This window comes from Cucurbita pepo, chromosome 1 (assembly GCF_057944985.1).
Source record: "Cucurbita pepo subsp. pepo isolate OVF chromosome 1, ASM5794498v1, whole genome shotgun sequence".
Classification (NCBI taxonomy): Eukaryota; Viridiplantae; Streptophyta; class Magnoliopsida; order Cucurbitales; family Cucurbitaceae; genus Cucurbita; species Cucurbita pepo.
In genome coordinates this window covers 14,165,505-14,191,567 of record NC_141798.1, presented here as the reverse complement: position 1 = coordinate 14,191,567, position 26,063 = coordinate 14,165,505, and the positions used below count along the sequence as shown (strand labels likewise).

General features: G+C 33.6%; 2 protein-coding genes across 2 annotated transcripts; both read right to left on the bottom strand.

Moving 5' to 3' along the window:
• Positions 1-312: 312 nt before the first annotated feature.
• LOC147794830 (basic form of pathogenesis-related protein 1-like) lies at positions 313-816 on the bottom strand. The gene has a single exon (XM_087118390.1). The coding sequence runs from the start codon at positions 814-816 to the stop codon at positions 313-315; it is 504 nt and encodes a 167-aa protein (XP_086974516.1).
• A 24,366-nt stretch (positions 817-25,182) lies between these two features.
• Positions 25,183-25,650, bottom strand: LOC147794829 (basic form of pathogenesis-related protein 1-like). Its single transcript, XM_087125582.1, has one exon. The coding sequence runs from the start codon at positions 25,648-25,650 to the stop codon at positions 25,183-25,185; it is 468 nt and encodes a 155-aa protein (XP_086981708.1).
• Between the last annotated feature and the right edge of the window lie 413 nt (positions 25,651-26,063).

The window sequence follows — 26,063 nt, the reverse complement described above, 5'->3', positions numbered from 1 at the left end:
TAAAGGGAGTTTCTTTTAGAAATCCATAGGCTTCAGGGGAGGCTCTATGGTGTATTTTGTTCGAGGGGAGGCTCTATGATCATAGGTAATCTATAGGCTTCAAAGGTGGCTCTATGTGGTGTACTTAATGAGAGGGGAGACTCTAGGATCATGAGTTTATAAGTAAGGAAGTTAAAACAAAGTCACAAGAGTTTATGCTCTAGACAATATAATACTATTGTAGACAATATCATAGCTTTATTTCAATAAATAAATTCATGATTCTCTCACAAACTTTATTACAATTCATAAAATTTTTAAAACCAAATCTCTTCATACCACCCAAGAATCATAAGGCTTTTCCCCAATATAGTTGCCAGGAGGATCATAATTGCAAACAACAAACTGAGAATTAGCCTTGCAGGGCACTCTAGCACATCCAAGCCGCACCGAGCTCTGCCACACCATCTGAGTGTAGTGCCCACATTCACCACCCACGCATTTATTCGACGCATGATCATACAACGGCTTCTCGTTCGCCCACAACTTCACCGCATCCGCCCCAGTGAACTCAGGGTAGTAGCCCACGGCTATATTTTCCCCGTACGGCCCGGTTGAGTGAATCATGGCGCAGTCACCCTTTCTTTTTTCCGCATAGGCTTGAGCGTACGCGGCCATGGTATTACTCCATTGCATGGGGCCGACGCCGACCTGGGCTCGAGCGCGGTTGTGAAGCGCGAGATAGTCACCGGGGGCGTTTTGAGCATTGGTTAGGGCGAGGAGGAACATGAAAGTGGCCATGAAAGCGGCCATGATCGGAAGGGTTTGGGTCCACATAATTCCGATGAGAGATGAGATGAAGATTGAAAATAAGGGAAGGATTTATATAGGGATGGAAAACATAATATGGAATGTGATGGGGAAAACTATGAATTATGAACTAATTATGTCATGCATCAGGCTTGCAAATTCAACTGGAATGAATTGGTTCCGGCTTTCCATGTATAATTCAGAGATTTTTGTTTGGATTAGGTTCAAATAAATGAAAATTTTCTAGATTTAGCTAGTTTATGAATTTTTTTTAGGATTAATGGAACTTAATCTACCCAGATTATAGTTAATTTTAAAAGATACATTTTTACTTGCCATGTCGGTATATATTTATTGCTTTATTTAGTTTAATTTTATTTTATTTATTCTTCCACAACTTTTTTAAATATATATTAAAATTGAGTGGTTTAATTAAATATTTGAAAATAAATAAATAAGGTTAATATTCTACTTAAAGTTTTCAGTAAATGAAATGAACTAGTTAGATTGGGTTTAGTATATGACGAGAATTTCTTAGAAATATTTATGTCTAATTGAGTTATGGAATTCTTTTCTTATTAAAAAAAATAAACCTAAATTAAAACATAGATTAGTGGATGAAACAGAACCTCCGACCTAATTTAACATTTTAATTACTATTGAGTTATATTCACTTTACTATTATTATAAAATAATAATAATAATAATAATAATAATAATAATAATAATAATAATAATAATAAACATGTAAATTTGAGTATATTGTAAATTTATAGCTAATCGAATTCCAACCCAATAAAATTTCTCAAATAAAAAATAAAAAAAATGCTGAAAGCAAGATGATTAAGAACCATGAAGTGAGAAAGAGCAGAATTTGAACTTCTCTCCTCTCAATTATATTTCAAAACATGTTTTTTTTTTTTTTTTTTTGTGGACAAAAAAAATTGATGATTGTTTAACCGCCGCCGCACAATTTTTACTCGAGAGGAGATTTGAGCTGTGGTAAACCATCCACCATCTTCTTTTGCTCAAGAGTCTTCCATATTTACAGTGTCAAAGTTGTTCAATATATTTTGTTATTGTATTGAAACAAGTGGATGCTACAGGTTGAGATATAGCATGCAGTACGAACATTCGATTCAAAGGCATTCTTGTCTCTATGATTAAACCTCTCAGGATGAAACACCTCGCACGTTCCATTTTGAAACAAAATGGTAAGCCCCTTTGATTGCAATTTTCCAATACTCAACAAATTGTTCTTGAGCTCTGGTACATAGGTATGATTCCATTAACTTGCAGCCGTACATTACTCTTTCCTGTTACAACCATGCTTGAGTTGTTGCCCAACTTCAAGCAATCTCTAAAACTTCCATCAATATCTGAAAAAATATTCCTTCTTCCCACACATATGATTGCTACATCCCGAGTCAAGGAACCACATATCTTCTCTATTGACCTTATTCATATTCACGTAAGCCGTCAACAACATCTCTTCTTGAGTTTCTGCATAGTTTGCCTCTTTCACCTTGCTTTGAGATTCCCATTGAAAATGTCTTAGCTTGTGACAATTATAGCACTCCACTGGGGCCTGTTAAGGTTTGTCTGCCTCGTCCCCTTCCTCTGCCTCTAAAACTTCCAGAACCTTGACCCCTTCCTCTAGATTGTTCACCATGAGTGATATTCAAAGCGTGGTCTTCTTCAACATGAGAACTCATGCGTTGTTCATGTTCAAGCAGGCTGCTTTGCAACTCATTAATGGTTAAGATGGTTGAATCCTTCGACGCCTCAATGGAACACACAATATAATCAAACTTGGGGGTCATAGATCTCATAATCTTTCCGACTACTTCAACATCTTGTTTGTTCTCACCATTTAGTTTCATCTTGTTGGCTATGCCAAGGGTCCGAGGAAAATACTCACTCACAGATTCTCCTACCTTCATGTGCAGCATTTCAAACTCCTTTCGAAGAGATTGCAAATGTGCACGCTTTACCCGTGTCGAACCTTGATATTTCTACTTCATAGAATCCCATATGTTTTTTTTTGTTGTATCCTTGTTGAGGGTTGTCTCCAAGATCGAACTATCTAATGCTTGAAATAGATAATTCTTTGCTTTCAAATCTTTCAATTTATGATCTTCAATTGGCTTCTTCTGGGTATCTGTTAAAACGATGTGTCCTATTGCTGCGGGAATCCCATTCTCCCCCAAACCCAGTACTAAAAAAGTTTTCCATGAGCATTGCCCAATGATCATAGTACCCATCCAATTTCAGTGTAAAACAACCTTTCCCCACCTCTCTCCACTAACCTCTCATCCCTTCCCACAATTATCTCTCTTCATTGCCTCCTTACACCAGAAAGTAATAGGTACTGCAAAAAAGAAACAGAAAAACAATAATGGTGAGATTTATTTGAGGGAAAAAAAATGAGAATGACCTTTACCTAGTTGAGATTCACAGTAGATTTACGTGAAGATAGATTTGATCAATAAGGTATATATTAAAGCAAGTATATATTAAATTTTCATTTTCTTTTATCCTATGTATTTTAGAAATGACCGCCAATTATAGTTAGATCTTCATTGAATTATTACAATGGTTTAGCTTTGAGTTAGAAACTAAATGTCAATCATTTATACAAATGCTAGTAAATCACATCATATTAGTAAATCACATCAGATTAATAATATTAGATTAGTAGCCAAATTAATAGATTAAAAAGAGAATGACCAAGAAAATTTGTGAACAGGAAACACTGAGATAAAGAAAGGTTTGGAAACAGAGATCCACTAGAAATTTGGAATGCATGAGAACCAAATTAAAAGGTAACCCATCGAAAAAAAAAACAAAAAAGAAGAATAAGGAATTAAAAACTACAAACTAAATAGATAGAGAAAGGTAAATACATAGGGTAAATCCAGAGAAATCCAGAGAGTAGTAGAGCCTATAATAACTTGAAATAGTTGTATCTACTCTTTTTTTTTTTTTTTTTTTTTGTATACAACAGTAACCATGGAAAAGTAGATTTTTAATAAAAATATAATTATAGATATATAACATTTCAAGACTTTTAACAATGGATCAATGTAAATTAGAGAAATAATTTTGTAGAGTTCAAACTTGAAACTGATATCATGGGCTCGTAGGTTGACTCGGATTTCAAAGGACGGAATCGAACTTTCATTAAAGATATATTCGTGACAATGACTTAAGCTAGCCAGGTAAGTAGCCTTACAATCGACATGGTTATATTTGATGTTGACACGTGCCTGTGGTTCTACACGAGTCATATATACTGATATGTGTGAATTATCCATGAATCGGTATGCTTATATTATGTTTATGTTATATTATAATATGTGAGTTGTGTGATAATAATTGTGGTACGATGTGTTCAAGGATATGTTTGAGATATGATACGAGAAGGATGCACAAAACAAAATGTAATGATAGTAGTAAGATTTATTCATGAAACGTTAAGGTTAGGTTACATACGGGAGTGCTATGGATAGAAGAGATTGTTGAAAGAATATGGTTAGGATATGGGTAGAAAGGGATAGGTTTGTGATGGATTGATAGAACGATAGCGTTATGATACGTTCCTGTGATGATATGACTAAGGTACGTTCACGTAACGATATGACTGTGATAGGTATTAGAACGTTAAGGCTATGATAAGTTAGGGAACAATATGACCACGAAGTGTTTACGATACTCCATGTTTATGATACGATATATTGTGATGTGATGTGTCATGTTTAGATTGTTTTGTGTGACCAATGAGGTAATTGTTGTATGAATTGCACGTTATGAAATGACATGTTAAAAGCATGGAGCGTTATGTTATGTTTTCTAAATTGTATGTATACAGCATGTTATGAATGACATGATATCACGACAAATGAAATGAAATGTAACCCCGTTAGGATTATATATGATACGTAGACTTAAAATGAGAAATGACATGTTAAGCATGAAAGATGATAGCGGGGGTATATTCATTAATGATAAAAGTAGATATATTGGGGACCTAGGTCATTATGTGTGCTCATGCATTTGGGGGATACCCCTATTCCAAAACGAGGGTACGGACGCGTACATCCAATGGCAGGACAACGATCGTTATGTTTTGCATAGCGCTGTCGTGACGGTTACTAGTTCTAACGGGTGTCAGGCCTAAGAAGCTCCCAGAGTATGCTCGCCCGACAAGGAAAGTGGACCAGTAGTGTGCGAACTGGCTGGTGAGCCCATACTCGCACGTATGGGCTGTGTGTAGAGTATATGGTACACGTCCAAATTTACCGGTTAGGACAGCACCGTAGGAAGACAGATTGAAAGATAGGTTTCATCATCTCATTGGCATGTGATTGTTGCATTTAAACCCAATAGTGGGGTCACTTACTGAGTATTTCTTTAAATACTCAAGCCATGTGCTACTACTTCTTCAGGTTAAGGCAAGGCATTCCTGTATGGCTGACGACGGCATCGCAACTCGAGACCATGGCACATGCATAGGATAGTGGTATTTATTTTCTTAGACATAGGCTAAAATAGGATGCTTTAAACTTAAACGCTTATTTATTTTATTTCGGGTCTTTTGTTGTATTGTTTTAAAGATGTTTTCGAAACATGTAAGTCCATGGCTGTGTTTTATGATAAAGGTTATGTTTTATGGAATTTAAATGAAGTCTTTCGCATTCAATATTTATGGTACATATACAGTAGCGACCTTAAATTAAGCAGAAAATTTCGGGTCGTTACCGTGGTCTTCACAAGAAATCCTCCTTGAAAGTGCAAGAATTAAATGGGATAGGTTAGATATGACAAACTCGCGTAAATCTTAGATTGTAACTTCATGGTTTTTCTTGAGCTTTTTAATGGCAACTTCCTTTGGGGAAGTGAGATTTAGAAATTTTCAACACTTGTTTCTTTCACAAAGTTGTGGGTAGTCTTATTTAGAAGACGTAGGAATAAGTTTGAAGGGAAATAATCCAATATAACTCTCCAAGTTGGAAGAAATTCAAGAGGAAGAGACCCAAAATCTAAACTCTTATGACTTGTGATGGGAGGCTGGCCAACTCTTGTTTCTTTCTCCAAATGATTCCCCCAAACTTCATAATTTATAGATGGAGCTTGAGCTAACTTTGAAACATTGAGAACCACTCTGAATTTAAAATCTCCAACTTTTTAGAGTTCTTGTGGGAGATGCTTACACATTTATGGGTTGTCGACTTAATCTTCAAATGTTAGCGGTTGAATGTGATGAGTGGTAAATCTTTTAGAGATCATATCTAAATTTTGGGACAGAGCCTATGGTTGGTTTTTTAGATTCATTAGATTTTGTATAGGGTGTTGATTCTAAAGTAGATATGGGAAGGACTTTCTCATCTTTCCAATTTAATTTAAAGTTCAAGGCTAATTTAGTAATTTTTCATTTTTTTATAATTATTTTATTCAAAAAGATATAAACTTTTTCTAAAAATATAAACTATTAAATTATTTTATTCAAAAAAAATTATTTTATATTTTTCACTTTTTTAAATATAAACTATTCACTCTATGGATCATTTTTATTTACCTATAAGGATTTACCTATAAGGAATAAAAACGGAGGATGTTCCTTTCTAAGTCTTTTCCAAAGACCTTGAGGCCTTAAAATTCTTTAGGGCATTGAAAACAAACATCTTTTGTAGACACTTTCAACAATCTTTGAGTTTCATAATCCTTCGTTTTGATCGTTTAAAACCATAATGACAAATTGAATAACAGCAAAGTCACATGACCATTTTATTTAGGAAACGGGAGGAATTAAGTCATTAGAATCTAAGTGGATTAGTACAAGGAAAAGAAGGGCATCACATCAAAACTCAATTTTCTTCACAAGGGAAGAAACAATGGCAAGCAAAGTTGGTGGGAAATTCTGGAGTTTCAACACATTGAGATGTTGAATTTGGGTAAACCTCTAGGCACTTTTGGTGACATCCAGTGGCGTCGCATGCATATTCGAACATCTTCACATCACATTGTTTTGCGTGGGTTGCTAGAGGCACCATCCAACCAACTGCACAAAATTTCAAAGTTATACATAGTCTAACACCCATCCAAGCTTACAACACAAAACTTAAAGGCATCTAAACAACCATACGCACCTGAGAGAACCAGAACAAGAACAAAGAGGGAGCAAGAGAAGTTTGCCATCTCCTAAAGTATCTGTGTTATAATATACTAAATTTATGTGTTTGAATGTAGAGTTGGTTTGCTCATTTGCCATTGTACAGCCGGTATTTATACACATTTTGTTTGACAAATATGGTGACTCAATAAGTTTTATATCTTCATTGGAAAGTAGCCAATTATGGTAAGTAACTTCAAACCCCAATGGAATGTAACTAATCTTTTCATGGAATGACCTTAACTACCTCGACTACAGTAGTATGTATTGTTATATAAATTACAACTATTAAAGATTCTGACATATTCCTTTATAACAAAAATACTATATTTCATCTTTCACTAATGATGTTACAAGTTAAGAAATGTCAATCTTATAAGACTGACAATTTGGTAGCTAATAAATTAAGTTATATTTAGATTAGCAGTTTAACAGTTAAAAAACATCTGAACGGAATATATATGTTCTCTTTCTCTACTTACAATTTTTCTAATAGTTGTTGGGTTTATTATAACACATTATATTAGAGGTCAAGTTAGCCATCCAAAGACAATGAAAGTTTAAATTAAGACGGGCGAGAAAGGAATGAAATGGAGAATTATGCTAAAAAAAAGTTGAATCCATAGAGGCATCCAACCATTTTATTTAATAGAGACCGGTAAAAACCATAATTGATCACTCTCTAGAAATCATGTAAGCAAAAACGAAAGCAAAAATGAGACATTCAACCGTCTTATTTAATGGAGACTGTGATAGAAACCCGAATTGATTACCCTCTAGCCATCATGAAAACAATAGCAAATATAGTTAAATAGGATTTGTCCAATTGGAACACATTCAGAAGTTGATTGGGGAAACCTCTGTGAACATCTCTTGCTACAATCATTAGGTAGGCATCCTTCCTACAACTTCTCTTTACATTGAATTGCATTAACGGACAACATGCATGCAGCTGTCAAAAATCTAATAGTTATTAAACAAAAATGTACGAAATCCTTAAAAGTTTATAAGATGTTTCTAAATCTAAAAAACAAACCTGAGAAAAGGAGGAAACCAATGAAGAACAGGGAGAAAGAAAATTTTTCCATTTCCTATGATAACTTACAATTTTTTTTTTGTTCTTGGATCAACCGTCATTAGGGTAATTATGTCAATATCATTATTTGTCATATTAATAGCTATTTTATATATTTACTATATGGATAACGATGTGAATTAGTTCAATAAAAAAGTTATTTAATAATTTAAAATATTTATTAATAATAATATAATAACTTTTTTAATTAATAAATATGTTGCCTACATCTACATTTCACAACTCTAATAGTGAAATCACTTACTAAGTATTTCTTAAAGTGTAAGTCATGTGCTATTTTTACGTTTCAGGTAAAAGCAAGACATCCTTATACAAATGACAGTGCACGAAGACCATAGAGCCCGTGTTAGGATAGTTGCTTTTCATCTTATTTTATACACAATTTTCACTTCAACCATAATGACAAGTTGAATAACAGCAAAGTCACCTGGCCATTTTATTTAGGAAATGTGGGGAATTAAAGCATTACAATAGGTGGATTAGTGCAAGGAAAATAAGGGCATCACATCAAAACTCAATTTTCTTCACAAGGGAAGAAACAATGGCATGCGAAGTTGGTGGGAAATTCAGGAGTTTCAACACATTGAGATGTTGAATTTGGGTAAACCTCTAGGCACTTTTGGTGACATCCAGTGGTGTCGCATGCATATTCGAACATCTTCACATCACATTGTTTTGCGTGGGTTGCTAGAGGCACCATCCAACCAGCTGCACAAAATTTCAAAGTTATACAGTCTAACACCCATCCAAGCTTACAACACAAAACTTAAAGGCATCTAAACAACCATACGTACCTGAGAGAACCAGAACAAGAACAAAGAGGGAGCAAGAGAAGTTCGCCATCTCCTAAACTATCAGTGTTATAATATACTAAATTTATGTGTTTGAATGTAGAGTTGGTTTGCTCATTTGCCATTGTAGAGCCGGTATTTAATATACACATTTTGTTTGACATATATGGTGACTCAATAACTTTTATATCTTCATTGGAAAGTAGGTCAATTATGGTAGCTTCAAATCCCAATGTAATGTAACTAATCTTTTCATGGCATGACCTTAACTACCTCGACCAGAGTAGTATGTATGGTTATATAAATAACAACTATTAAAGATTGTGACATCCTAGTAACGGAGTAAATGAATGAATCAAGACTATGTCCGGATGAAAATAATCTTGAGGATAGGATGGTAATGAAAAGCTTAAAAAATTAAATATTCCTGTCCATTCCAATGGTAAGTGTGTTTTGCTTGTAACAATTCTATGTTGGGTGATCTCTTCAAATTTTTCTTAGAATGCATGTATGTTAGGATAAAACATGTTAGAATGACCGGTGTTGGTCTATGGGAATAATCTTCACTCTTACAACCGAGGAATGAGTACTACAACAATTGCTTCATTTATAGCATTTGGTTATACCATTTTTAAAAAAGAGCTATTAAAAATGTAAGAAAAAAAAACGTGCATCACTACTTTTACTTTTCGATTTGCACACCACGGACTCACACTCTCACTCCCACTCCTCTATTTTCTTTTTGTTATTCTCAACAAGGCCGGTGGATTGTATCTATCTCAAATCTCCACTATTCTTTCTCATTTCAGTTTCATCTTATCTTATTGACCCAGTATCTTTTCCTACTGTTATAGCCTTCTACAATAGATATGTGGGTATTGGTCCGGAAGTGCAAAAGTACCGAAAGCACCAAAAGCCAACCATTATTGAAAGCCATGAGAAATTCAGTAGGCTCCTTCCCTTTTCATGGCTACTAGTCCTTTGTTGCTGATATTAAAGTTTTGTCAGAAACTCATTTGGTCGAATCTTGCTCCGGGTTTCCTTCATTCATCACTTCGTTTCTTTTAGAAATTTTCTTCTTTACCATCTCTCTTAGGGTTTCGTTGGATGTTGCTCAATTAGGTTTATTGTAACGACCCTCATATTTTACCTATTTAATCTGAGGTCATTACTATACCTTTAAATGCAGAATATACATTAAATGGGCTCTATTCATAAATGCGACTTACTCTCGCCTTTTATTACCTCGTGATAGAGAAAACGATTACAAGGAAAAAGAAAAGAACATTATTGAAATAAAGGAAAAGTAACAAAACCAAGATGAATGTTTTATTCTACCCTATGGTTTATTATGCAAATATATTTCAACCTATACTAACCTAGACTAATGATGCAAACCGAATTCAGACTAGACTACGAAATGGAATAAACAAACAACTACCCTATGCATGTGCCACGGTCCCGAGGTGTACAATGCCGCCGTCGTTGTCACATGGGTGCCTTGCCCTTATCTGCAAAAGTAAAGTAGCACGAGGCTTGAGTATTTCTAGAATACTCAGTGAGTGACCCCCTATTGGGGTTATGCGACAATAACATGCAATGCAATGATGGGACCTATCATTTCGTTTCGTCTCGTTTTTCCTACGGTGCAATCCTAACGGGTAATCGTGGACGTTTACCATATACTCTAAACACAGCCCATACGTGCGAGTATGGGCTCACAAGCTAGTTCGCACACTGCTGGGCCACTATCCTTATCCGGTGGACATACTCTGGGAGCCCCTTATGTCGGGACCCGTTAAAACTAGAACCGTCACGGCAGCGCTATGCAAAGCATAACGATCGTTGTCCTGCCATTGGATGTACGCGTCCGTACCCTCGTGATGGAATAAGGGTATCCCCCCAAATGCATGAACACACAATATGCATGAGGTCCCCACTAGTCCTACAGTTATCATTAATGAACATAACCCCCTGTCACGTTTCATGCTTACATGTCATTCTCATTTTCATTTCTTTACGTATCATACATATTCCTAACGAGGTTATGTTTCCATGCAGTTTACCGTATTTCATGTCATACAATTCATGCTGTTTACATTCAAATATTTCATACAAACATGCCATAATAATCCAAGGACCACATATCGTCACATGCATAACATATCACATCAAACTAAGCAGCATACATAGCATACATTCACGTTCACATGATTTCGTACTTCAGCACATTAAACTAGCATACAATTTAATGACGCGTAACCTACGACGGGTGAGTCACTTACCTGGTTAGCTTAAGTCGTTGTCACGTATATATCCTTAATGAAGGTTCGATTCCGTCTTTTGAAATCCAAGTCAACCTATGTGAGCCCATGACATCAGTTTCAAGTTTGAACTCTATAAAGTTATTTCTCTCATTTACATGTTAAAATTCTGATATTTCATACAAAATTTGATGGAGTTTCATGCCCTCTCATATTTATTGTTTTATTTTTTAAATTCTGTTCAACAAATCTTCCCTTCCAAGTCTATGTAATTATTTTCGTTCTGTAAATACATTTTCAGGTCTGTAAACATTTTCAATTATGTAAATAAGATATTCCTCTAATTCTATATTTATTTTCCTTCTGTAAACAGATATTGTTGCCAATTTTAATTACGGATTTAGGGATCTGCCAACTACAATTTTTTTTTATTGTAACCTTATTTCCTATAACTCCCAATCCAATGCTAACAAAAAAAAAAATCTAATTAATTGAAGATGGGATCTGATTATTACATTATCTGTTAAAATATAAAAGAAGATTTGATCCTAAATTGATTTCTTATAACCATAATTATAGGAAAAAGGAAATGGTTTTAGGGTAATAAAGACCAAAATCTCTCCCGGTGTATCTGCATCATATCCTTGTTGAAACACGTTTTTACCTTTTCCCAAATCTGACATTTTTTTTTGTTTATTTTTGGATGAACTGTGATATGGTGGGTTGAGGAAAGAGGATGCCGTGTTGGGACGAGAGAGGTGGGTAATTTTTATTTTTATTTATTTTTAAGTAATACTTTTTAGTTATTTAATTATGAATTATTATTATTATTATTATTATTATTTTGACGTATATATTTTTTTATAATTATTTTTATTTGTTTATTTATTATTTTATTGTTATTATTATTATGGTTATTATTATTATTATTATTATTATTATTTTGGGCTATTACATTTATCGTATAAAAAATAAACAATTATCGAGCACTAAATCTATTTCTCATTTCTTAAACATTTGGATTGATACGTCTTTCTTTTTATGCTAGCATTTAGGTTTTCTCTGTGTTTTGTGTTTTGATGTTTGGCTCTATGTGTTTAGGACATTTGGTTCTAATCTTAGTCCCTTGGAGCTTGCCCCTTGGGTTTCACCGGTTCGTCGTTCTTTCATTAAACGCCTAGAGGTTTCTTACGCCAAGCTAATATGGTTGGTATCTCTCTATGAGGTGCTACCTCTGCATAGCTACCTGGGACTACATGGTATCTAGCCTAGGGGTGTGCTGAATACCCCTAAGCCCATATAGTCCCCCTAGAATGGACAGTAACTTTTAATTTTTTTAAGCTTTTCTTAACATCCTATCTACAAGATTATTTTCATCCGGACATAGTCTCGATTCATTCATTTACTCATTTACTCGGATGTCACAATCTTTAATAGTTGTAATTTATATAACGATACATACGACTCTGGTCGAGGTAGTTAAGGTCATTCCATGAAAAGATTAGTTAATTCCACAGGGGTTTGAAGCTACCATAGTTGGCCTACTTTTCAATGAAGATATAAAAGTTATAGTCACCATATTTGTTAAACAAAATGTGTATATAAATACAGACTCTACAATGGCAAATGAGCAAACCAACTCTACATTCAAACACATAAATTTAGTCTATTATAACACTGATATTTTAGGAGATGGCGAACTTCTCTTGTTCCCTCTTTGTTCTTGTCCTGGTTCTCTCAGGTACGTATGGTTGTTTAGATGTCTTTAAGTTTTGTGTTGTAAGCCTGGATGGGTATTAAAGCACGTATAACTTTGAAAATTTGTGCAGCTGGTTGGATGGTGCCTCTAGAAACCCACGCAAAACAGTGTGATGTGAAGATGTTCGAATATGCATGCGACACCACTGGATGTCACCAAAAGTGCCTAGAGGTTTACCCAAATTCAACATCTCAATGTGTTGAAACTCCTGAATTTCCCACCAACTTTGCTTGCCATTGTTTCTTCCCTTGTGAAGAAAATTGAGTTTTGATGTGATGCTCTTCTTTTCCTTGTACTAATCCACATATTGTAATGCCCTAAAAGTCCACACGTTTCCTAAATAAAATGGTCGGTGACTTTCCTGTTATTCAATTTGTCATTATGGTTGCTAGTAAATAGTGTGTATAAAATAAGATGAAAACCAACTACCCTAACACCAGCTCCATGGTCTTCATGCCTCACTTCCATTATCCGTAAAAGGATGTCTTGCTTTTATCTGAAACGTAGACATAGCACATGACTTAAGTACTTTAAGAAATACTTAGTGAGTGACTTCACAGTCGTGAAATACAAATATAGGCAACATATTTATTAATTAAAAAAGGTTATTATATTATTATTATTAAATATTTTAAATTATTAAATAACTTTTTTATTGAACGAATTCACATCGTTATCCATATAGTAAATATATAAAATAGCTGTTAATATAACAAATAATGATAATGACATAATAAACTTAATGACTCTCCATCCAAGACAGTAAAAAAAGTTGTAACTTATCATAATTGGCCTACTTTCCAAATAAAAGACAAATTAACTTAATGTGTTGCCTTATTTGAAACCAAATATTTTTATATAAATCTTAGATTAAAAATGAAAGTATCCTACACCTTTCAATCACATATCAATTTCAGTGTATCATTGCTTTTTATACGAAATGGCAAAGTTTTCTTGCTCCCTATTCTTTATTGGTTTCCTCATTTTCTCAGGTTTGTTTTTTAGATTTAGAAACATCTTATGAAGTTTCAAAAATTCCATTTTAATAAGTATTTGATTTTTGACAGCGGCATGCATGTTGTCGGTCAATGCAATACAATGTGAAGAGAAGTTGTACGAAGGATGCGTACCTAAAGATTGTAGTGAGAGATGTTTACAAAAGTTTCCCAAATCAACATCTGAATGTGTTCCAATTGGACAAATCCCATTTAACTATATTTGCTATTGTTTCCATGATTGCTAGAAGATGATTAATTCTCGTTTTTATCACGGTCTCTATTAAATAAAACGGTTGAATGTCTCTATGAATTCAACCAATCCCCTGTAACTATTTTATTTTTGCTTTTGTTGTTGCTTCCATGATCGCTAGAAAGTGATCAATTATGATTTTTACCCGTCTCCATTAAATAAAATGATTTGATGCCTCTATGGATACAACTTCTTTAGCATAATTCTCCATTTCATTCCTTCTCACTTGACCTACTAATATAATGTGTTATAATAAAATAAATCCAGCTACTTTTAGAAAAGTTGCAAGTAGAGAAAGTGAATATGTATATTCGGTCACGATGTTTTTTAATGATTAAACTACTAATTTCGATATAATTTAATTTATAAGCTACCAAATCTTCGTCTTACAAGATTGACGTTTCATAACTTGTAACATCATCAGTAAAATATTAGATGAAATATAGTATTTTTGTTAGAAAGGAACATTATTATGAAATACAATATGTAACGTATGGTTGTTATTGTAAATAATTGACAATTTGATTGAACTCTTTCTCATCAATCTTTATCTTTAATCATAAATGAAATTATTTGTGGATAGGTTGGTAGATTCAATTCCTATATTAACATAAATTAGTTATTAATAGAAATAAATATTTTTTTTATTTACAAAAATAATCGGAGGGAATATACGAGAGTTCTCGAAACAATCACAAGGTCATTTGGCATAATAATACATTTTTTTAATTTAAAAGAACTTTTGATTTAAATAAGACTAGAACTCAAACAAAAAAAATAAAATTAAATAAGTCTTTTTTATTTTTTTTTAATGGATAGGGAGGCTCAAAACTTTATTTTTTTTACTAAATTATAAAAAAGTTATTTTATTATTAATAGCTATTTTAAATTATTAAATCACTTTTATTATTATTTATTTATTATTTATTTTTGTAGGAACCAATTCATATATATAAATATTGATCTAGTAGATAAGTAGTGAATGTAAATTTAATCTTTTGGTGGATAATATATGTCTTAATAGTTAAACTATATTTAGGTAAAAAAGGGATGGTTCTACAATGTTACAATTCTTACCTATCTATGGTTAAATTTTTATTAAATATCTATTTTGCCCTTTTGTTGTGTTGATGTCTATTTTGCCCTTGGCTGTGTTGATTTGACATAACTCTTTGAGTTGAGGTGACATTCGAGAGAATTTATACAATAGAGATGACTCTTTCTGAATATTCCTGCGATATAGTCACATTACTTATTCCTTGGTTGTAAAGGAGAATATTATTTCCACAGATCAACACGAGTCATTCCAATATGTTCTGTCCTAACTTACATGCATTCTAAGGAAATTCTTAGGAGGTCACCCTACGTACAATTATTACAAGCAAAACACACTAACGTTTGAATAGATAATAACTTTTAATTTTTTTAAGCTTTTTTTTAACATCCTATCCTCAAGATTATTTTCATCTAGACATAGTCTCCATTCATTCATTTACTCCTTTATTCAAGTGTCACAATCTTTAATAGTTGTAGTTTATAGGACCATACATACTACTCTGGTCTAGGTAGTTAAGGTCATGCCATGAAAAGATTAGTTACATTCCATAGGAGTTGAAGCTACCATAATTGCCTTACTTTCCAATGAAGATATAAAAGTTAGTGAGTCACCATATTTGTCAAACAAAATGTGTATATAATACACTCTACAATGACACATGAGCAAACCAACTCTACATTCAAACCATAAACTTTAGTATATTATAACACTGGTATTTTAGGAGATGGCGAACTTCTCTTGCTCCCTCTTCGTTCTTGTCCTGGTTCTCTCAGGTACGTATGGTTGTTTAGATGCCTTTAAGTTTTGTGTTGTAAGCCTGGATGGGTATTAAAGCATGTATAACTTTGAAAATTTGTGTAGCTGGTTGGATGGTGCCTCTAGCAACCCACGCAAAGCAATATGATGTGAAGATGTTCGAATATGCATGCGACATCACTGGATGTCACCAAAAGTGCCTAGAGGTTTACCCAAATTCAACATCTCAGTGTGTTGAAACTCCTGAAATTCCCACCAACTTCGCTTGCCATTGTTTCTTCTCTTGTGAAGAAAAATGAGTTTTGATGTGATGCTCTTCTTTTCCTGGTACTAATCCACGTATTGTAATGCCCTAAGTCCACACGTTTCCTAAATAAAATGGTCAGGTGACTTTGCTATTATTCAATTTGTCATTATGGTTGCAAGTGAATATTGTGTATAAAATAAGATGAAAAGCAACTACCCTAACACCAGCTCCACGATCTTCATGCATCGCCTCTGTTATCCGTATAAGGATGTCTTGCTTTTACCTGAAACGTAAAAATAACACGACTTGAGTACTTTAAGAAATATTCCTTTAGTGACTCTACTATTAGAGTCTAAATGTATGCAACATATTTATCGAATTCACGTAGTTATCCATATAGTAAAATATATATATATATATATATATGTAATAGCCAAAAAAAAAAAAAAAAAAGTAAGAAATAAACAAATAAAAATAATTATAAAAAGGTAGTTAAAATAATAATAATAAATAAATAAATAAATAAAAACAACATTTCCCCACTTCTCTCCACTAACCTCTCATCCCTTCCCACAATTATCTCTCATCCCTTCCCACAATTATCTCTCATCATCTCAAGCAAGAAAGTAAGGTTACTGCAAAAAAGAAACAGAAAAATAGGAGGAAAAAAAAAAAAAAAAGAATGAGAATGACCTTTACCCAGTTGAGATTCAACGGAGATTTACGTGAAGATAGATCTGATCAATAAGGTATATATTAAATCTTCATTTTCTTTTATCCTGTTTTTTTAGAAATCACAACAAATTATATAGTTAGATGTTCGTTGAATTATTACAATGATCTGGCTTTGAGTTAGAAACTAAATGTCAATCATTTGTACGATCCTAGTAAATCAGGTCAGATTAGTAATATTAGATTAAATTTTTACAAGTAGCCAAATGAATAGATTAAAGATAGAATGGCCAAGAAAACTTCTGAATAGGAAACTGAGATAAGGAAATAGGAAACACTGAGATAAGGAAAAATTTGGAAATAGAGATCCACTGTAAATTTGGAATAGAACAGAATTAAAAGGCAACAAATAAAAAAAGAGATTAGGGAATTAAAAACCACAAACTAAATATGGAGGGAAAGATAAATAGATAATAGTAAAGCTCAGAATAACTTAGCTGTACAACAGTAACCATGAAAAATGAGATTTTTAATATAAATAATAATTATAGATATATAAAATTTTAAGACTTCTAACAATGGACAAATGTAAATTAGAGAAATAATGTTGTAGAATTCAAACCCGAAACTAATGTCATGGGCTCATATAGGTTGACCCGGATTTCAAAAGACAGAATCGAACTTTCATTAAAGATATCTTCGTGACAACGATTTAAGCTAGCCAGGTAAGTGATCTTACTATCGGCATGATTATATTTGATGTTGACACGTGCCCTGTGGTTCTGCACGTGTCATATATATTGATATGTGTGAATTGTCTGTGGATCAATATGCTTCCTATATGTTATGTTATGTTATGTTATAATATGTGGATTGTATGATAATAATTATGGTACGATGTGCTCAAGGAGATGTTTGAGATGGGATACGAGAAGGATGCACAAAACGAAATGTAACGATAGGAGTAAGATACGTTCATGAAACGTTAAGGGTAGGTTACATACCGGAGTGCTATGGATAGGAGAGATTGATGAAAGAATACGGTTAGGTTATGGGTAGAAAGGGATAGGTTTGTGATAGATTGATAGAACGATAGCGTTAAAGTACGTTACGTAATGATATATCTGTGATAGGTATAAGAACGTTAAGGCTATGGTAAGTTAGAGAACGATACGACTATGAAGTGTTTACGTTATGACTTGTTTATGATATGATACATTGTATGCTAGATTATTGTGCTTAAGTACGTAGTTAGGTGAACGTGAATGTATGCTATGTATGCTTTTAGTCTGATGTGATGTGTAATGCATGTAACGATATGAGGTCCTTGAATGATTATGGCACGTTTGTATGGAATATGTGAATGAAACTGTATGAATTGTATGACATGAAATACTGAAAATTGCATGAAACATAATCCCGCTAGGAATATGTATGATATGTAATGAAATGAGAATGAGAATGACATGTAAGCATGAAAACGTGACACGGGGTTATGTTCATTAATGATAACTGTAAGACTAGTGGGACCTCATGCATATTGTGTGTTCATGCATTTGGGGGGATACTCCTATCCCATCACGAGGGTACGGACGCGTACATCCAATGGCAGGACAACGATCGTTATGCCTTGCATAGCGCTGCCGTGACAGTTCTAGTTTTAACGGGTCCCAGTATAAGGGCCTCCCAGAGTATGCCCACCGGCTAGGGACAGTGGCCCAGCGGTGTGCGAACTAGCTGGTGAGCCCATACTCGCACGTATGGGCTGCGTGTTGAGTATATGGTACACATCCACGATTACCTGTTAGGATTGCACCGTAGGGGAAACGAAACGAAACAAAAGATAGGTCCCATCATTTCATTGCATGTGATTGTTGCATTTAACCCCAATAGTGGGGTCACTTATTGAGTATTTCTTTAAATACTCAAGCCATGTGCTACTACATTTTTTAGGTTAAAGCAAAGCATTCCTGTACGGCTGATGACGGCATCACAACTCGAGATCATGGCACATGCATAGGATAGTGGTATTTATTTCTTAGACCTAGGATAGAATAGTATGTTTTAAACTTAAACGCTTATTTATTTTATTTCGGGTCTTTTGTTGTGCCGTTTTAAAGATGTTTTTGAAACACGTAAGTCCATGACTGTGTTTTAAGTTAAAGGTTATGTTTTATGGAATTTAAATGAAGTCTTCCGCATTCCATGTTTATGGTATGTATACAGTAGCGACCTTAAATTAAGTAGAAAATTTTGGGTCGTTACAATATATATATATATATATATATATATATATATATATATATTCTTACTAATGGAGATTTGACCCTATAGTAATATATTAAGGTGGAAAACGGGTAGATGGTTCTCCAACTATTAAATCTATGTTACATAATAAGAGGGGCTCCAAAGGGACAATTCTTACCTATCTATTTTGCGGTTAAATTTGTATTAAATTTCTATTTTGTCCTTCACTATGTGTTTATTTGACATAATTCTTTGAGTTGAGGTGTCATTTGATAGAAGTTTGCCTAGAATGGAGTTGGTTCATCTAAATTTTGCCTTCAATGACCTCAATATTTGGTGCAATATAGTCACATTAGTTGGAGAGGGAAACTAAGCCTTCCTTATACGCATGTGAAAACTTCTCCCTCTCCATAGTAGACACATTTTAAAACTATGAGGTTGACTATGATACATAACGAGCCAACTGGACAATATCTGCTAGTTGTGGGATTGGACTATTACAAATGATATCAGACCCAAACACTGAACCGTGTGTCAGCCAAGATGTGAAAAACCTTGAGGGGAAGCCGAAAGCACAAAATATCTATTTTATATTTGTGATTAGAATATTAGCTTTGATCAGCTCAAAATATTTAAGATTGAATTACGAAATATTTAATCTCTTCTTCTAAATGTGTTGATTGAGAAGATTAGTATTTTATGGGATGATAGTGAGTTATGAACTATTCCTTACGGAAAACTTGTATTTGATTTGTATAGGTCAGAATGACTTTCACAACCGATTCAATATGTCTACCATTTTGTAAACTTGAACAATGAGAGCACACCCTCTCATTGGTATGACTTAGTTTATAGTTAATCGTAAAAAAATTGTTAATTAGAAATTCAATAGTTCTTATAGTGAAAAATATATTTGTACAAAATTTTCAAGAATTTTGTACGTTTTCGTTTAATAACTATTTGATTTTTGACAGCTGCATGCATGTTGTCAGTCAATGCAATACAATACGAAGAGATGTTTACAGAAGTTTCCCAAATCAACCTCTGAATTTGTTCCAATTGGACAAATCCCATTTAACTATATTTGCTATTGTTTCCATGATTGCTAGAACGTGATCAATTCTCGTTTTTATCACCGTCTCTATTAAATAAAACAGTTGAATGTCTCTATGAATTTAACCAATCACTTGTAACTATTTTATTTTTGCTTTTGTTGTTGATTCCATGATCACTAGAAAGTGATCAATTCTGGTTTTTACCTGTCTCCATTAAATAAAATGGTTGGATGCCTATATGGATTCAACTTTTTTAAGCATAATTCTCCATTTTATTCCTTCTCACCCTGAACTCTATTTTCATTTTGACTCTCGCGATCCTATTTCCACGCTAACTTAACCTGCCAATATAATGTGTTATAATAAACCCATCTACTATTAAAAAAGTTATAGGTAGAGAAAGAGAACATATATATTCGTTTAGGTTTTTAATCGTTAAACTGCTAACCTGAATATAACTTGATGTGTAAGCCAAATAGTTTAGCTAAATAATACATTATACAAGAGTGGTAAGTTCCAATTTTTAGTTGCTTATAGCTAAACCAAATCTTTGGCAACTAACCTCATTCATAATATTAATAAAAATAAATAATAAATAACATTCCATATAAATTTATGCTTATAGAAAAACAATATCCTCGTGTTTTCATTAATAATTTGTTATAAAAGTATGCAAAAGGAAAAAGAATAAATTTTTTTTGAAATATTTATCATGCTTTCATCAAAATTTGGAAACAAACATACATAAAACTAAAAAGACAGGTTGAAGCATTCATGCTTAACATCTAGAAAATTACATTCTGTGCAGCCCTTCATGCTAAACAACCTATCGAAACCTACTAACAACCAGTGCAACTCAACAACCATTGGATAAAGCTTTATAGCAAATAAATTGTAAACCAACATTCATTGATATGGTGCAACCATCATTTATCCATTGATATTGATCTGATTCTCATAAAGCCTTTGGCCAACAAAAAACTTATTTACTCGTCTTTTCTTTACCATTGCTAATAGCTAAATAATAGTGGAATCAAATAATTTATACATTGATAAATCTGTATGGTGTGAATAAATAATTGATTGATAAGTCTGTATGGTGTGAATAAATAATTGCTATCACTAAAGAATGAAGTCTTTTTAAATGAAATGGTTCGATAAGGAGTAATAAAGCTTTAATTTGATCCTCTAATTGGAGGAAGTAGTTCATTTAAATAACTCGAGTTCATCCTCTTGTTCTTCTATAATATGACAGCTTCACTTTGAGTAGTAGAGAAAGAAAGCGAGAAAGATGACACATTTGACCAATTAAGAGAAAGAAAGTGTTTAAATTTGCTAAAAGCACAACTTTGAAACTTGGATCAGTAAGGATGATATGTTGATAAATCGAAATAAACATAGGGAAAACGATGCCCACAAAATTGTAAGATCTACTAAAGTATAACTCACAAAAGATTAAAACAGAGCCTAAGCTCCAAGGGTCGGTGACAAAGAAGTGAAACAAATTCTACAAAGAAAACAAATAACAACAAAATTCTATGAGAAATTACACCCTTGAATGTAACTAAATCTCTTAAATTAATCAAAATGCTCGAAATCAAAAGCATAGTCTTCCAAAACTGAATGTTGAAATCAATTGAGAAAACCAGTGGTCTATCTTTCAGTGTTTCGTCTATCGTGGGATTCTTCCATTAGTTTGATATAACTAATGCGCCATTGCCCGAGACTGGATCGTTTCTATATTGAATGATACTAGAGCCCGAGCCTAATTATTTGTATTTTCTATGTTTTTAGAGTAAATTAAGTTGTCTCTCATTTTAAGCTAGTTGAGTGGTGTTTAAGGGGTTACTCGAATTATTGGGTGTTTCAACTAGTTTGTGTAAGTGTGTGGGCATGGGTATTAGAGTTGTATTTGTTTGCTTTGTTGGTGGTCTTTTTCAAGGCCTATGTGTTGATAAAGTCGTAGTTGTGAATGTTTATGAGTATTGAAGGGGCCTAAACAGAGAGAGTCAAACATCAACACACAGAGAAACCCTAAACCCTAGAATAAGAAGAAAGAAGTATCAATCCAAATGTTTAAGAAAGGAGAAATAGATTTAGTGCTCGACTGATAATTGTTTATTTTTTGTACCATAAACATAGTTGAGCAACATCCAACGAAACCCTAAGAGAGATCGTAAAGAAGAAAATTTTTAAAAGAAATGAACTGATGAATGAAGGAAACCTGGAACAAGATTCGGCGAAATGAGTTTCTGACCAAACTTTAATATCAGCAACAAAAGACTAGTACCCATGAAAAGAGAAGGAGCCTACCGAGTATTTCATGGCTTCCAATAATGGTTGGCTTTTGGTGCTTTCGGTACTTTTTGCACTTCCCAATCAATACCCACAAATCTATTGTAGAAGATTATAACAATAAGAAAAGATACTGGGTCAACATGATAAGATGAAACTGAAATGAGAAAAAATAATGGAGTTTTGAGATAGATACAATCCAGGGACCTTAGTCGAGAATAACAAAAAGAAAAAAGAGTGTGAGTCCGTGGTGTGCAAATCAAAAAGTAAAAAGTAGCGATGGGTATTTTTTTTTCCTTACATTTTTAATAGCTCTTTTTTAAAAATGCTATGAATGAAGCAATTTGTTGTAGTGAATAATAACCTAAAGAATTTGTAGTATATGGATAAGGTTGAGTGTCTTATCCTCGTAACACTATTGATACGTTATATGATTTTATTTAATTCAAATCGTTTATGTAGAGACATGTGAGTAGGGGTATCCATTACAATTAGTTTGTATAAGAGTGGATTATGAAATATTTAATCTCTCTTTCTAAATCCGTTAATTAAAAAGATTAATATTTCATAGAATGATCATATGGGCCTCTACACTGAGTTATGAACTCTTACATAACTTGTCTTTTGATCCACATGGGTGAGAATGACTTATGCAGCTGATTCAATATGCCTACCATTTTGGGACTTACCAAATATAGACAAATAGAGAAATGAAAACATAATTTCACCCCATTAAACAATGGGCCCCTCTCACTAGCCCAAAAGGGAATTATTTTATAGTAGTAAAATGGACTACTCATCTACAATGTTATCAAAACTATTGCAAAACTATGCGTTTGATTTTCAAACTACTTAAATAGTTAATTTTGCTTGTTATTATTGTTGTTGCTGCTGTTATGCTTAACTGACTATTTCGCTTGATTGACCTTATCCTCCCCATCGTCAATTAGTATTCCTTCATCCTTGAATTACCTTGTACGTGAAAGAAGATCCTCTTTAAAGAAGAAAACAAAGAAAGCCCTGCAATGGGCTACAAAAGCTGGTAAAGATTCCTTTGACTTATGTGGTTTTGTTCCATAGTTCACTTAGGTTCAATTGGACCAATCTAATTCAACTCGATAGGTTCAATCCATTTTTCTTTGATCTTTTAACTTGTTTTGATTATACTATTATTATTATTATTATTTTTTTTTTTTATATGATGTTAAGCTTGATCACGAATATTTTTTTTATGAAATAAAGAAGAAAGGACAATAACTTTGGTCTTAAAATTTTTTAGTTTAGAAGTTTGACTAGAGTACTTTTTAGATTATTAAAGAATCCAAGCCACAATTGGGAATAATAGTATTTTAGATTGACCGTTTCTAAAATATATTATATTTTGCATATATTTATAATTATAAGCCTTCTTATGTATATATATCGAAATATTATATTATGATTATTATTATCATTATGATAATTATCATTATAATTATTATAATTATTATAATTATTATCATTATTATATCATCATTATTATCACAATGATCATAATAATCATAATTATAATCATCGTTATTATGATTATTGTGATAGTCATTCTTATCGTCATAATCATCGTCAATAGTAGTATTGTCACACTTGCAATGTGCGGACTAAAGCAAACAATTCTTTATTATAGATAGAATAGTTCAATGTTGTCCCATTTAGTTTTTCACTTAAATATATTAAAGGTTTTCCATCTTGCATCAAAACAGCATCTATGCCCAAACCGCTTGCATCCCACTCAATTTCAAAAGATTTATCAAAGTTAGGCAAGACAAGTAATGGTGCACTAGTTAATTTCTTCTTATGCTCATTGAATGCATTCTCTTGCATATCCCCCATTTAAAAACAACATTCTATTTCGCTAAATAATTCAAGGGTGCAGCTACTCCGGCCCTGTTGGTCTCCATATTTAGAGCCGGTAAATGCCGATAGGTTGCGGCAATGGGTCTTCGTCTCCGGTGTGGGTATCATATTGCAGCGGAGTTAATCGCCGTCGTTGTGGGTCTCCCGATTTGGAGGCCGAAAACACCGTGACTGGTTTTCCGTATCTCCGCCGAGGGCATTTCTTCCGAGTGACTTGGAACAGCAATTGGCTGGTGGCTGATGCTCTTAGTGTTGAAGACTGTTCGGAAATGATCATAGATTTATAACTAAAGAATACATTTTCCTTAACATGACTTCTTGTGGGAGCTCGAAGCAAACTCATGATGTTATGTTCAAAGTGGACAAATATCATATAACATTGTAGAGATTTGTGCTTAGTAACATGGTAACAGACTATGAACTTAACTTAGCTCTATTGAACAAAAAAGTTGTAAGCCTAAAAATCGTAGTCAAACATGTCGAACAAATTGTCAATTTTGTTTAAGGTCTCCGAAGAAAGAAGTCGAGTCTCGATTAAAGGGAGTTTCTTTTAGAAATTCATAGGCTTCAGGGGAGGCTCTATGGTGTATTTTGTTCGAGGGGAGGCTCTATGATCATAGGTAATCTATAGGCTTCAAAGGTGGCTCTATGTGGTGTACTTAATGAGAGGGGAGACTCTAGGATCATGAGTTTATAAGTAAGGAAGTCAAAACAAAGTCAAAAGATTTTATGCTCTAGACAATATAATACTATTGTAGACAATATCATAGCTTTATTTCAATAAATAAATTCATGATTCTCTCACAAACTTCATTCATAAAATTTTTAAAACCAAATCTCTTCATACCACCCAAGAATCATAAGGCTTTTCCCCAATATAGTTGCCAGGAGGATCATAATTGCAAACAACAAACTGAGAATTAGCCTTGCAGGGCACTCTAGCACATCCAAGCCGCACCGAGCTCTGCCACACCATCTGAGTGTAGTGCCCACATTCACCACCCACGCATTTATTCGACGCATGATCATACAGCGGCTTCTCGTTCGCCCACAACTTCACCGCATCCGCCCCAGTGAACTCAGGGTAGTAGCCCGCGGCTATATTTTCCCCGTACGGCCCGGTTGAGTGAATCATGGCGCAGTCACCCTTTCTTTTTTCCGCATAGGCTTGAGCGTACGCGGCCACGGTATTGCTCCATTGCATGGGGCCGAAGCCGACCTGGGCTCGAGCGCGGTTGTGAAGTGCGAGATAGTCACCGGGGGCGTTTTGAGCGTTGGTTAGGGCGAGGAGGAACATGAAAGCGGCCATGATCAGAAGGGTTTGGGTCCACATAATTCCGATGAGAGATGAGATGAAGATTGAAAATAAGGGAAGGATTTATATAGGGATGGAAAACATAATATGGAATGTGATGGGGAAAACGATGAATTATGAACTAATTATGTCATGCATCAGGCTTGCAAATTCAATTGGAATGAATTGGTTCCGGCTTCCATGTATAATTCAGATATTTTTGTTTGGATTAGGTTCAAATAAATGAAAATTTTCTAGATATAGCTAGTTTATGAATTTTTCTTAGGATTAATGGAACTTAATCTACCCAGATTATAGTTAATTTTAAAAGATACATTTTTACTTGCCATGTCGGTATATATTTATTGCTTTATTTAGTTTAATTTTATTTTATTTATTCTTCCACAACTTTTTTAAATATATATTAA